Below are 15,394 nucleotides of genomic sequence, written 5' to 3'. Positions count from 1 at the left end.
GATCATTGTCAGGATGGATTGTGTACCTAGGTGGTTCCCTGATTGCATGGAAGACAAATAAGCAGCCTACTGTGTCGCGTTCCTCGGCTGAAGCGGAATATCGTTCTATGGCTGCCATTACTTGTGAAGTCAAGTGGCTGAAGGGGTTGTTGACATGTTTTGGTATTAAAAATTTTCCACCTGTTACTCTCTACTGTGATAGTGAATCTTCTATCCATCTTGCTAAAAACCCGGTGTTCCATGAACGCACGAAGCACATAGAAGTAGACTGTCACTTTCTTCGAGATGCGATTGTTGATGGTCTTATTGTTCCTGCTTATGTTCACACGAAACTTCAACTGGCTGACATTCTTACGAAGGCTCTTGGTAAAAACACGTTCGATAATCTGGTGCTCAAGTTGGGCATTTTTGATCCCCATGCTCCAACTTGAGGGGGGGGGGGGTGTCAAAGTACACGTGGTTAGCTTTGGTTCAAATTGTTTAGAGTTTATCTCTTTAGTTTGTTTTATCTCTTTGTTTTTAAATTATTTTGATAGATGTTAGCTCCTGAATATCAGGATCCAGAATTGTATTTATTCGAACATATCAATTGAATGAAGGCATGATTTTGAGCCATAGAACTTTTCAAAGTGTTACGGTAGCACCAACCTAGGTAAGGTATTTCGCTGTGATACCATTCCATATGAAATTGATGGAAAAAGGGGTTGGAACTTCAAACTTTGATCTAATACATGAAGAGAGGGATTATGCCTTTATGATAACAACAGTAGGTCTTATATCACCTTGTTAAGTAAAAACATGAAAACAAATATTAGTAGCAAATGGCATTGTTTGATAGTATTGGTCGGAACTGAACTCAATGATGGAAATTATAATAAAACCAAGAAGATTGAACTCTCCAAGAATGGACAAAATCACATGCTCGTTAAACTTAAGCTCTCACAAGTACTTCATAATGTGTTTTAATTTGCAAATCATCATCAGATCACAATGACCTTGATTATTATGGACTTTTTGATTAGTTTGTAAACACTGTTCCCTTATTCTATATTAGGTTATAACCCGTGGAAACCACGGTTACAAAATGAATTAAGCTTTCATAGAAAAACTAATAATTGCTAATAAATTATTAATTAATATATGTTGGAATCCTAAAGTCGTGGGATCCAAACACTTGGTGAACAAGCAGCCAGTTTTATGGAAACAATAGGATAAGTCGGTTCTTAGTTTCCTAATTATAGTCTAATACAAGTCGGTAATTAGATCTATATATACATGTCTTAATCGAGTCTTAGGATTAACAATTTACAATTGTAACACAAAGGTTTTGAGTTATTTTCCTTTTAATCAAAGAGTTTGTTTGATTAACTGTGTTTCAATTTGATCTTGAATTGGTATCAGAGCCAAGAACAAGGACTTTGAGATCGAATTACTTACCTGTTGAAGAGCCAGGTCAACATGTCAGATGGAGAAGGAGGAGGAGCTGCTCCCATAAGGATGAAGGAGATCGGAGCGACTTCTGTTGCCTCTCTGATGCTCATACCCACCAATTACACTGTCTGGTCCTACGTATGAAGATGGTGCTTAGAATTCACAAGGCTTGGACTGTGATCGATCCAGGAACAGACAAGAATGAGGAGAAAGATTATCTTTCTATGGGTTTGCTTTATCAGGCAATTCCAGAAAGTTTGATAATGCATATTGGCGATGTCGAGTCTTCAAAGGCTCTATTGGAATCGATTAACGTTATGTATGGGCTGATAGGGTGAAAGAGGCAAGATTACAAACCCTAAATGCCGATTCTTACAGGTTGAAGATGACCGAGATGGAATCAATCGACAATTTCGCCGGAAAATTGTCCGAAATTTTGTCTAAATCAGCAACACTTGGTGAGACGATTGAAGAATCAAAGATGGTGAAGAAATTCCTCAAGTCGTTGTTGAGAAAATACATCCACATTGTGGCCTCCCTTGAGCAGGTCCTTGATATAAAGACGGTAGGCTTCGAGGATGTGGTGGGGGTTGAAAGCCTACGAGGAGAGGGTGAGGGAGGCGGATGACGCCGAAGAAGGGAAATCGAAGGTGTTGTTTGCACGATCGTCCGGTGGTGGTAGTTCGTTTGCTCACGACAGTTCGAAAGGAAAGGAAGATCGACTGGTTCAAATGGAGCGAATGGTTATAATATTGGGTCTTCATCCGGGTCAAACGGATCTGACCCACGTGGAAACAAATCAAAGTTGGCCCATGGACGAAAGCCCAATACCAACCGGACCAACAATGAACAGTCCAACAAGCCCACATACGAACCAAATCGAAATAATAAAATTAAAAAAGACCGATCCAAAATTATTTGTTATCGGTGCGATAAACCAGGCCACTTCGTGTCTCAATGTCCGGACCGACTCCAAAAATTACAAGAAAGTAATTTTGCCGAATACAATGATACTGACGAGACCGTATTTTTACACGAGATTGTATTTTTTAACGAAGAAAATGTGATACCGTCTCGATACGACTCACAAGATAACGATGTGTGGTATTTGGATAACGAGGCGAGCAATCACATGACGGGAGACCGGTCATTTTTTTCCAAAATCTATGAAGGGATAACCGGGAGGGTTAAATTCGAAGATAATTCGTGTGTAAAAATCAAGGGAAAAGGTGCTATACTTTTCCAAGGCAAGAGGGGTCAACAAAGGTTGATGAGGGAGATTTACTACATATCGGATCTCAAGAATAATATTATTAGTCTCGGACAAGCAACCGAAGTCGGGTGTGATATTCGAATGAAAGACAACTATTTGACAATGCATGATGCCGATAATTGTTTATTAATGAAGGTACAAAGAACTCCAAACCGCCTTTATAAAATAAAATTACATATTGGAGTACCTATTTGCCTTCATTCGAGACTAAGTGAAGATACGTGGCGATGACATGCGAGACTTGGACACATCAATTTCGAGTCAATGAAAAAGATGTCCAAGAAAGGTCTAGTCAAAGGGTTACCCTAATTTGATCATCAGAATCAATTGTGTGAGTCTTGCTTGGTGGGCAAGCAAACCAGAAAGTCATTCTGAACTATGAAGACATACAAAGCAAAACGACCACTGGAACTAGTTCACGGTGATTTATGTCATTGATCACGCCGGCAACCAAGGGTCAAAATCGGTATGTTTTCACACTAATTGATGACTTTTCACGATTTATGTGGATTTATCTCATGAAAGAGAAGAGTGAGGCGTTTACACACTTCAGAAAAATCAAATCTTTGGTGGAGAATGAAATTGGAAAGCCTTTGAAAGTGTGTAGAAGTGATCGAGGATGTGAGTTTACTTCTCTCGAGTTTAATTCTTTTTGTGATCAAACTGGAGTCAAATGCCACTTTACTGCTCTATACTCTCCACAACAAAACGGAATTGTGGAACGAAGAAACCGAACACTAATGGACATGACATGGAGTATAATGAAGGCAATTTATGTTCCAAATTTCTTATGGGGAGAAGCGGTAAATCACTCTACAAATCTAATCAATAGCGTCTACACAAGATTCCTTGGTGATACAACTCCATATGAAAATGTTGTATAAAAGAAAACCAAATTTAAAAATGTTCGTATATTTGGGTGTCTAGCACATGCAAAAGTTGAACCGGTAAATCTAAAGAAGTTGGATGCAAGATCAAGACCACTAGTGCATGTTGGTTCCAAACTGGGTACGAAAGCTTATCGGTTATTTAACCCGGCGACACAAAAAATAATCGTGCGTCGAGACGTTATTTTTGATGGAACCAAAGGGTGGGATTAGATTAAAGAAGTAGGAACCAACAATGAAGAATCGGGTTCATTCATAATACCATGGGACTACCTGGAAGACGAGGCGAACAACAATAAAGGAAAGGATGTAAACAATGATCCAATAGAACCGATTGAGTCGGATCACGAGATTGAAGACGGAGCAGAGGTACAAGATAATGAACAACTTTCAAAACGATATCAAGGGTGCGTCCAAGACGATATCAAGATTATGAGCTTGATCTTGATAATCTCGAAGAACTTCTCCTAACAACCAATGACGAGCCGGTATCGGTTGTAGAGGCGAAGAAAGAACTAGAGTGGGTCAAAGCCATGAATGCGGAAATCAATTCGATTAATAAAAATAATACTCAAACTCTCGTGAACAAGCCTATGGGGGTGAAGCCGATTGGAATCAAATGGGTGTTTAAGTTGAAGAAAAATGCAGATGGCACCATTAATACTCATAAACAAGCCTATGGGGGTGAAACCGATTGGACTCAAATGGGTGTTTAAGTTGAAGAAAAATGCAGATGGCACCATTAATAAATACAACGCAAGGTTGGTTGCTAAAGGTTACGTGCAACAACCTGGTATCGATTTACAAGAAGTATTTGCTCTGGTAGCTCGAATTGAAACTATCTGGTTTCTTATAGCCTTAGCCGCAACTAATGGATGAGAGCTTCACCACTTAGATATTAAAACGACGTTCTTGCATGGAGAATTAAAAGAAACCGTTTTTATATCACAACTGGAAGGCTATATAGAGAAAGGCAACGAGCATAAAGTGTATCACCTTTCAAAAACACTATATGGTCTAAGACAAGCACCTCGAGCATGGAACACGAAGCTTGACAGGATTTTGAAGAGTATGGAATTTCAAAAGTTCATGAAAGAACCATCAGTGTATCGGAAAATTGAAGGAGCTAACATGTTAATTTTAGCAATTTATGTTGATGATTTATTTGTCACAAGTACTAGTTTGAGCATGATCGAAAGGTTCAAGATGAAGATGTCAAAGAATTTCGAAATGTCGAATCTTGGAAAATTGACTTACTACCTTGGCATTGAAGTGAAACAAGAAAAATCGGGGATTACTATAAACCAAGAAGCGTATGCTCAACGCATTCTAAAAGCAGCCGGTTTACATGTTGCAATCCGACCCACATTCCAATAGAACCGGAAAATAAATTGTCGAAGGCCGAAGATGAACCCAAAATCGATCCGACACAATATCGAAAGGTGGTAGGATGTCTTAGATATCTCTTGCAAACAAGACCCGATATGGCATACGTAATTGGAGTTGTTAGCTGATACATGCAGATTCCCAAAGAATCACATGGTGGCGCAATCAAGCATATCCTACGGTACTTACGGGAACAATGAGATACGAAATCAAGTACGAGAGGATGGGACAAAACTGACTCATTGGTTATAGTGATAGTAGTCACAATGTTGACTCGGATGACTGAAAAAGCACATCTAGTCATATTTTCTACTATGGGTCATCTCCGATAACATGGTGTTCTCAAAAACAAGATACCGTTGCTTTATCATCTTGCGAGGCGGAGTTCATGGCGACTGCATGTCAAGCGATGTGACTTCAAGATTTGCTCAGAGAAATCATGAACAAAGCGCAAGAGAAATTGGTTCTAAGAGTTGATAACAAGTCGGCTATCGAACTAACGAAGAATCTCGTTGTTCATGGAAGGAGTAAACACATTTCACTTTATTCATAATTGTGTTGAAAACGAACAAGTGGAGGTGGATTACATTCCCAGTGAAGAACAAAAGGCGGACATTCTTACCAAACGATTAGCTCGAACCAAGTTCAAGGAAATGCGAAGCTTGATCGGGATCGAAGGCATCTCTAGAAGGACTTAGGGATTCGGGGGTGATTGTTGGAATCTTAAAGTCGTGGGATCCATACACTTGGTGAACGAGCAATCAATTTTATGGAAACAATAAGATAAGTCGGTTCTTAGTTTCCTAATTATAGTCTAATACAAGTCCATAATTAGATCTATATACACATGTCTTAATCGAGTCGTAGGATTAAGAATTTACAATTGTAACACAAAGGTTTTGAGTTATTTTTCTTTTAATCAAAGAGTTTGTTTAATTAACTGTGTTTCAATTTGATCTTGAATATATATATATATATATATATATATATATATATATATATATATATATATATATATATATATATATATATAGTTATGTAAAATTATAATCGTTGATTCAAATGAATATATGAAATTTATTTTGAAGATAAAGATGTTGAAATTTTTGTATGTAATTTTGTATAATTACAAAAAAAAAAAAAAAAAAAAAACCGAATCCATGATTTTAATATCCATAAATTTAGTGGTTATATATGTAAATTAGAGAAGGAGTATAATGACACTTGATAAAATATTAATTAGGAGAAACAAAAGATTGACAAATGACATATTATTAATTAGTAGATTTAAATGAGTAAAAAAAACTGTTTTTTTTATTATAATAGAGATCTTTTCGTAATTGATTTAAAATTACTCTTTTACTTATGTTTGATATTTTTATTAATTTTTTTCTTTTTCTATTTTAAATTAATCTTATATATATTAGAAAATATCCCACCTCACCTTAACCCGAAAGCCCGCCACTTTCCTCCTCCCCCCTCTCTCTCTCTCTCTCTCTCTCTCTCTCTCTCTCTCTTCAAAACCACCACTTTCCTCTTTTATTTCTCTCTGTTGGAGAAAATCATTACCCGCTGGTCTATTTCCAACCATCTCCACTAGGCATCTTTCCGGCCACCACCATTGCTGACCTTCTCTTTGTCCACAACCACCATTGTCACCAATATCCCCTCTCTCTAGAACCACCATCATCATCGAAGTCCTCATTCTCCCACCCTCCTATTGGCATACCATTTCCCTCCTTCTCCCCCTCTTTCTATTTCAGTCGGAGAAGAGCACTGACCGTCGACCCGATCTATGTTTCCTCCGCCTTAGGTTATGAACGTATTTGTATTTCCTCAACCGTAGGTTTCCACCTGATATATGTTTCCTCTGTTGTAGCTAAGACTTTATAATTTAATGTATTTGAGATTATAAAGTGGCGGCGGTGGACGGTGGTGGTGGTGGAGGTGGAAGAAGCTTATAGAGAAAGTGAGTGTGGTTTGGTGGGTGTGGGTAGCAAAGGCTTTATAATTTAATATTAATATAAATTAAAGATGTGTAAAAGAAAAATAAATAAAAAGATTGGAATAGATATTTCACCTGGATAAATGACCACTAACGAAAAAAATAAATTAAAATATAGACCAGGTAAATAAATAAAATAAAGATAAAAATTAAGAACTTCTTCAATAGTAAACCTATAATATCACTTAATATTCTTGTCTTGTTATTCTAATAAATTGACCTCTAATTAAATGACTCATCTAATGGTTAAATTTTTTCGATAGTTTTTTTATGCATTTAACTTATTGTTCCTTATTTATTTAAAATGTTTCATAAACTTTCTTGTTTAGTTAGTTATTTTTTGGAATAATGACTTGAAGGGTAATGTATGTTTCGATTTGTACACATTTGGCCACTGAGTTTTTTTTTCGTCCACAATTACCCCTTCAATTTGTTAAACTGTACACATTTAGTCCTTATGACCGATTACTTCAGGTTAGCTGGGAAAAATCTGAGATCGTATGAAGGAGTTATGATGTTCAGAACACATGACCTAAGCAACAAAGTAGTCGAGATCACGATAAACATAAGCATCAATAGGCCCAAACACCTCATTAATGAATTTCCCACGTAAGATTTCGTAAGAAAAACTTAAAGAAATCATTTATAAGTATTTAATGAATACAAAAACAAAAATGACTTATTTTGCAAAAAGAATATATATATATATATATATATATATATATATATATATATATATATATATATTAAGGACTAAATGTGTACAAAGTGAGAAATATATTATCCTATTAAGTCATTTTTACCGGCTAACCTGGAGTAGCCGGTCATAAGGACTGAATGTGTACAATTTAACAAGTTGAAGGGGGTAAATGTGGACGAAAAAAAACTCAGTGACCAGATGTGTACAAATCGAAAAATATATTACCCTTTTACGTCATTATCCCTTATTTTTTAAACATATTATACTTTAATATAAAATATTTTAAATTAAGTATGTCATTTAAGAGCTTTTTTAAAATTTTACAAATATACCCCTTAATTAATTATAAAACACGTTCGCTTAAATGCCCTATGTAATTTTATTTATTTCAACTAATTTTACCAACCATCATTTTTTATCAACTAGTTTTACAGCTATCAGCTAGCTTTTTATTTAACAGCTAGCTTTTCAGCTACCAGCTAGCTTTTCAGCTAGTACGCCAAACATAAGTGATCAGGCAAATCTCTAAAGATGTGTAACATCCATAAAAATCATGCCAAATTTAAACTTTTTAAAACATTTCAAAACTCATTATTATTACAAAACTTGTTTTCAAAATAGTATATTGTCAGAGTATCCCAGAATCAAAACATAGAATCATAAAGTGTGAGGAGCGGTACGATCACGCCTTCGCCTTCCTGCGATCATCAGAAGTACCTCAAACAATAATCGATAAATGTAAGCTCGAAGGCTTAGTGAGTTACCCCCAAAATACCAACGTTATACCGATATAACCGTATCATATAAACATATAAGCAAACAGCATGCATAATGAGCCATCAGCCTGACTGGACCACCTCGCAGGCCTTCAGCCTATCTGGACCGCTCTCCGAGCCTTCGACACGTCTGGACCGCCTCGCAGGGCCTAAAACCTATCCGGACCGCTCGTCGGGCCTTCGGTCTGACTGACATACCCTCCTGGGTCTGTAGTCTATCTGGACCGCCCTGGGTATCTTGGCCTACAGCACGAAGCAGGACCTGCCTCAACCCATTCCCTATTCAAACAAACATGTGCATATAATATCATACGCTAGCATATATAGCAGTCAAACTGATCTAACATATCATCAATCATAGCAACATCCTATAACCAGGATACAGACCTAACCGGTCACTAACATAGCATCATCCTATATACCAGGATACCGACCTAACCAGGTCACTAAGCATATCACCATCCTAACTACCAGGATGTAAATCAATAAGCATATCATGCAATAAACCGGATACAAATCCGATAAGGGCCGACATTGGTGCCTCAGACCCTGTTGATATAGTGAGGATAACTCAACTCTCAACTGACGGATCGAAGTGATAAACTGAAACTCTCGAACCACGGCCACAAACTCCACCACCTATATTTACCATAAAATTATTTCCATAAATTTCCAATTTACCAAAATACCCCAGAAGTCAACTAGTCAATCCTTGGTCAAAGTCAAGGTCAACAGTCAAGTTCAACAGTCCATGTTGACCCGACTCGTCGAGTGCAGTTCACCGACTCGTCGAGTCCTTCCTGAACTCGAGAAGTCGTGAAATCCCCGGTTGACTCGTCGAGTTTCCCTATAACTCGCCGAGTTCATGCATGTCCAAATGTCGGGAAAACCCTAGCTGACTCGCCGAGTCCATGCAGAACTCCTTCCACGACAATCTTCATCGGACTCGCCGAGTTGGCCATGCAACTCTTCGAGTCCCTTCAGTCATTTCTTCATTCAGATGCTTTTAAGCCACCCCAAAGCTCCATATTGCAGATCAAGCTCCCCAAGGCATGTTTATCACGTAAATTTGCGAACTTTACGTGCATGCAAGGCTATAAAGGCTTAGAATATCAAATCTAAGCTTATAATGGGGTTTAACTCAAAAGGGGAGGTTCATACTTGCCAAAGCTGGAGACTTTATAGCTATAGAGACCAAGATAAACTCAGATCTGAAGTTGCAACTTCAAATCCTAGCCCATACTAAAAAATGGCTAATATACATGCTAGGAAAAACATAATCTCAAACATGCATAGATCTAGATAGGAGAAGGTCAAGGTAACAACTTGTTACCTTCAAACTGATGCCAATAAGCAGAAGGGTCAGATCCACTAGCTCCTCTTGCACCACTCCTCTTATACTTCAAGTCTTCTTCTTGCAAATCACCTTCCAAGCTTGAAAATCACACAAGAATGGAGTACACACACGAATTAGGGTTTCTGGACTCACAAGAGGCGGCTTTGGGGCAAAGGATCCTTTAAATAGGGTGCAAAAACCCTGATAAGGGTTTCTCATTCCAGCTCCAACTCGCCGAGTCGGGTTCACCGACTCGTCGAGTTGGTCACTTAAACCACGTGGCCATCGCGTCCATACTCGACGAGTCTAGGCACCAACTCGTCGAGTAGATCTTCTGATATAGACATAAAGCTGTAAAGATATATACCTGGGAGTCGGGGTGTTACAACTCTCCCCCAGTTGAACTAGACTTCGTCCCCGAAGTCGGCTGCGACAAACAACTCCGGATAATGCTCCCGCATCTCAGCCTCCGGCTCCCAAGTCCACTCAGATCCCCTCCGGTGCTCCCATTGTACCTTTACCAAAGGCACTTCCTTGTTTCGCAGAACCTTCACCTACCTTTCCAGAATGGCACTGGCCTCTCTACGTAGTTCAGACGCTCATCGACTGAATATCATCTAATGACACCACCGCCTCCTCGTCCAGAACGTACTTCCGCAATTGCAAAACATGAAAAGTGTTGTGGATCTGACTAAGCTCCCCTGGTAGCTCGAGTCTATATGCCACTTTGCCAACCCTGACAATAATCTAGAACGATCCAATGTATCGGGGACCCAATTTCCCCCTATTCCTGAAGCGGATCACACCCTTCCAGGGTGAGACCTTCAAAATTACCATGTCACCGACCTGAAACTCGAACTCAGATCGGCGTCGTTCGGCGTAGCTCTTCTGTCGACTATGTGCGGTCTGCAGCCGCTGTCTAATCTGCTGAATCATATTGGTAGTCTACAGGACTACCTCGGTCCGACCCATCACTCTGTGACCCACCTCACCCCAACAGACTGGGGTGCAACATCTCTGCCTATACAACGGCTCATAGGGTGGAGCACCAATGTTGGAGTGAAAGTTGTTGTCGTTGGAGAACTCTGCAAGGGGTAGGAAGGAGTCCCAACTCCCACTGAAGTCAATAACACAGGCTCTCAACATGTCCTCAAGGGTCTGTATAGTCTGCTCGCTCTGGCCGTCCGTCTGGGGGTGATAGGTTGTACTGAAGTGCAACCGTGTGCCCAGTTTCTCGTGGAACTTCTGCCAAAATCGGGAGGTAAACCGAACATCACGATCTGAGATGATAGAGACCGGAACCCCATGGCGAGCGACAATCTTGCGTATATACACATCGGCCAGCTTCTCGGTCGATGAGCTCTCCCGAATGGGTAGGAAGTGAGCACTCTTGGTCAATCGATCCACGATGACCCAAATAGCGTCGAGCCCCTTCACCGTCCTCGGAAGCTTGGTGATGAAATCCATCGCGATCTGCTCCCATTTCCATATGGGAATCTCCAGAGGTTGCAGCTTTCCATGTGGCCTTTGGTGCTCGGCCTTGACCATCCTGCAGGTCAAGCACCTCTCAACGTACCAAGCGATTTCTCGCTTCATGCACGGCCACCAGTAACTCAATCGCAAGTCCCGGTACATCTTGGTGGCCCCCGGGTGAATAGAGAAGCGAGACTTATGAGCCTCCTCTAATATAGTCTGTCTGAACCAACCAGACATCGGAACCCAGACCCGACCGCAACGGGTCAATAATCCCCGGCTGTCCCGCACAAACCAGGTGTTCTCACCCCTGATCCTCTCAAGTTTCCAGTTCTCCTGACGCATGCCCTCAGCCTGGGCTACCCTGATCAAGCCCACAAGTGGAAAATCCACTGAAATCCTTATGCATGTCACTGGAGTGGAAGATCCAGCTGACTTGCGGCTCAACGCGTCCGGAACCACATTCGCTTTACCTGGGTGGTAAAGGATCTCGCAGTCGTAGTCGTTTACTACGTCTAGCCATCTACGTTGTTTCATGTTCAGGTTCGGCTGATCCATGATGTGTCTCAGGCTCTTGTGGTCCGTGTAGATGGTACAACGGACCCCATAGAGATAATGCCTCCATATCTTAAGAGTGAATACCACCGCTCCCAACTCCAGATCATGAGTAGGGTATCTCGTCTCGTGCGGCTTCAACTGCCGCGATGCATAGGCTATCACCCGTCCTCTCTACATGAGGACCTCTCCCAGTCCCGTGATGGATGCATCACAGAACACCAAAAAATCCTCAACTCCCTCCGAAAGAGTCAAGACTGGAGCCTCGCATAATCGTTGTCTGAGGGTCTCAAACGCCCTTTGCTGCTCGGGGCCCCACCGAAAATCCACCCATTCCTTGTCAGAAGAGTGAGGGGTACCGCAATCTTGGAGAAATCCTGTATGAATCTCCGGTAGTACCATGCAAATCCCAAGAAGCTCCTGATGTATGAGGGAGATTTCGGAACCTCCCACTGCATAACCACCTCGATTTTGGACGGATCGACCAAAATCCCCTCCTGGTTAACGAGGTGTCCTAGAAACTGGACCTCTCGTAACCAAAACTCACACTTCGAGAACTTGGCATAAAGTCGTTCCCGCCTTAGAACTCCCAATAAATCCCGCAGATACTCCTCATGCTGCTCTCGGGTCTTGGAATACACCAAGATATCGTTGATGAATACTATGACCGAGCGATCGAGCATCGGTCTGCAGACCCGATTCATCAGGTCCATAAACACTGCTGGCGCGTTGGTGAGTCCAAACGGCATCACCACGAACTCGTAATGTCCATAACGAGTTCGGAACGCGGTCTTCTCCACGTCCTCCTCTCTGACCCTGACCTGATGATACCCAGACCTCAAGTCTATCTTGGAAAACCAAGACGCACCCTGCAACTGATCAAATAAATCGTCTATCCTCGAGAGTGGATAACGGTTCTTCACCGTCAGCTTGTTCAACTCCTGGTAATCGATGCACATCCGGTGTGAACCATCCTTCTTCCTGACGAAGAGTATTGGTGCTCCCCACGGGGAGCTGCTCGGACGAATGAACTGCTTTCCCAGCAGTTCTTGCATCTGTGATGACAGCTCTTGCATCTCTGTTGGTGCCAACCGGTACGGCGTCTTGGCGATAGGGGCCACACCGGGCACTAGGTCCATCCTAAACTCGACCTGCCTCTCCGGAGGCACTCCGGGTAACTCCTCCGGGAACACATCAGCAAACTCCCTGACCACCGGAAACTCTGAAACTGGAACCTGATCTATGGCTCGTTTATTTACCACATACGCCAGATAACCTGCACACCCGTGCTGAATATACTGCCGAGCCCTAGCAGCTTAACAAAACCTTGATCCCAATCTGGTACCCTCGCCATAGACAATCAGTTCTCCCCCACTTGGGGTTCGAACCACCACTCGCTGACCCTGGCAATCGATCATAGCCCCAAAGCGACTAAGCCATTCCATACCCACAATCACACATACATCCCCTATGGGAATCAGAATCAAGTCTATCAGAAAAGATACTCCGAAAATCTCCAATGCACAACCCCGATAGATCGAGGAAGCGGAAACCACGTGTTCGTTGGCGATGGAGACTCGCAACGGACACTCTAACTCTCTAACTGGCAACCCGAACTCCCTACTGAAAGTCTGAGAAACAAACAACCGACTCGCCCCCGAGTCAAATAATACCAAAGCAGGTAAGGAGTTAACTAAAAATGTACCTAATCACAGGTACAAACATATAAGTATAAAACATATATAATCAGTAAGATAAGGGATAGAAATATACCAGCAACCACGTCCGGTGCTGCTCTGGCCTCCTCGACTGTAAGCTGGAAGGCGCGTCCCTGGACCCTGACTACCGTCAGTAATCCTCAGTGTAGTCGGTGCTTGAGCCTGCGCCGGCCTGGCTGCGAGCTGTGGACCGTTGGTCTTCACGTGACCAACCTGATGACAGTGGTAACAGATCCTCATATCCTGAAGCGGGGCTGTCTGGCGACAGTCCCGTGCAAAATGCCCCTCCTTGCCGCATTTGCGGCACGCACTGCTAAACATGCAAACCCCCGAGTGACCCTTCCCGCACTTGCCACAAGTGAGGCCCTGCTGTCCCCCTGGTCTGGAATCAGCGGTCTTAGACCGCTTTGGTGCCGGCTGTGATTGTGTCGGGGCCTGCCGCTGCTCCCTCATCTGCAACTCAATCTCCAACTCACGCCGCCTAGCGGCCTCCTGTAGATCCAGAAGAGTATCACAACGCTGGGGCGCCACAAACTGACGGATGTCAGTCTTGAGCATGCTCAGATAACGTGTCATCTGAGCCTGCTCAAAAGCAAACTCCGGGCAGAACATTTCCCTCTCCGTGAACATACGGGTGATCTCCGTCACCTTCTCACCATCCTGTCTCAGCTCCAAGAACTCATGAGCTAACCGTTCACGCTCGACCCGTGGAATGTAGCGAGCGCGGAACATATCCCTGAACTGCTCCTAAGTAACCGCAGCTCTCTGATCATCAGTGTAAGATCCAGTCATCAACCTCCACCAGTCCTTTGCCCCAGACCTCAGCAGGTTCAGGGCACATCCGACCTTCGGTCAGTAGGACATGAACATGTGAAGAAGCACCCCTCCACATCAGATAACCATCTCATAACCTTGATGGGATCCTGAGTCCCATCAAAAGTAGGGGGCTTCGTGTTGTCGAAGTCCCGATACTGAAAAACCCGTCTGACTCCCAATCCTGCTGCCGATACAGCTGCAGTGGCTGTTGCGGCAGCTGCCTCTGTGAGGGCTGCATACCGATCATCAAAGTACTCCACCATAGCGGTCTTGATAGACCCAAACATCTCCGACAATTGAGCTCGTAACATAGGAGCAACCTCATCATGATAGATCTCCCGGATCCTGTCATCCATCTAATCTGGCCTCATCTGGCCGATAGTCTCGGGCGCTGTCGGCGCCTCCTGTCCGCCCTCTCCTAATCCTGACCTGGATCCAGTCACGAATCGTCGTGTAACCACCATGCATTAAACATACCAAAAAGATATCAGATATTCCATATAACAATTCGGGAACCAACTCCCAATCAAAACCCTAGGGGTTGTGACTTCCTTGCTACGCGTATGGGTCCTGTGCTTTCAGTAGTATGGGCCCATACTACCTTCCACACCTACCCATATTTGTCTCAGGTACCATCACAATGCCCTAATACTATACATAAGCATGGCATGCGCTCAGTCCTCACTCCTAGAGGAAGGCTAAATATCTCATAACCGACGGACTCATCCCAAACAACCCCTCCATGAAACTTCCACCAACCCTGCAGCACTCGTGTATGCTAACCATACATAACGCTGGACCCTATAGAATTTCAAATACATGATCCTACCCTAAGCCCTTCCTCAAAAAAGAACAGGAAATAAGGCCAAACTAAACATTCTCAGGCTATAAGATCTTAATTATGTACGGCCGTGATGCATACACTAAGAAACTACAGTAATGATGTCAATTTCATATAAGGAAACCCTAGGCTACCAGACATCATATAATCAGACAATTCTATCATGCAATCCCTGAAGATCCCTAGCCTAGTACTAG

At 42.4% G+C, this 15,394-nt stretch overlaps 1 protein-coding gene across 1 annotated transcript; it reads left to right on the top strand.

The window, feature by feature from the left end:
- Nucleotides 1-1,825: 1,825 nt before the first annotated feature.
- LOC145126383 (uncharacterized) lies at nt 1,826-4,968 on the top strand. The gene is made up of 5 exons (XM_079061761.1): nt 1,826-2,042; nt 3,230-3,507; nt 3,805-3,960; nt 4,240-4,436; nt 4,767-4,968. The coding sequence occupies exons 1-5, from the start codon at nt 1,826-1,828 to the stop codon at nt 4,966-4,968; spliced, it is 1,050 nt and encodes a 349-aa protein (XP_078917887.1).
- The last annotated feature ends 10,426 nt before the right edge of the window (nt 4,969-15,394 follow it).

This window comes from Lactuca virosa, chromosome 7 (assembly GCF_052849685.1).
Source record: "Lactuca virosa cultivar CGN04683 chromosome 7, Lactuca_virosa_CGN04683_v6, whole genome shotgun sequence".
NCBI lineage: Eukaryota > Viridiplantae > Streptophyta > Magnoliopsida > Asterales > Asteraceae > Lactuca > Lactuca virosa.
This window is presented reverse-complemented; position numbering and strand designations above follow the sequence as displayed.

Coding starts and splice junctions, on each gene's coding strand:
- LOC145126383 (XM_079061761.1), top strand. CDS start 1,826: ATGGAATCAATCGACAATTTCGCCGGAAAATTGTCCGAAATTTTGTCT. Junction 3,508..3,804: donor ATTTCTTATGGGGAGAAGCG/GTAAATCACTCT, acceptor GGGTGGGATTAG/ATTAAAGAAGTAGGAACCAA. Junction 3,961..4,239: donor AGATTGAAGACGGAGCAGAG/GTACAAGATAAT, acceptor AGAAAAATGCAG/ATGGCACCATTAATACTCAT.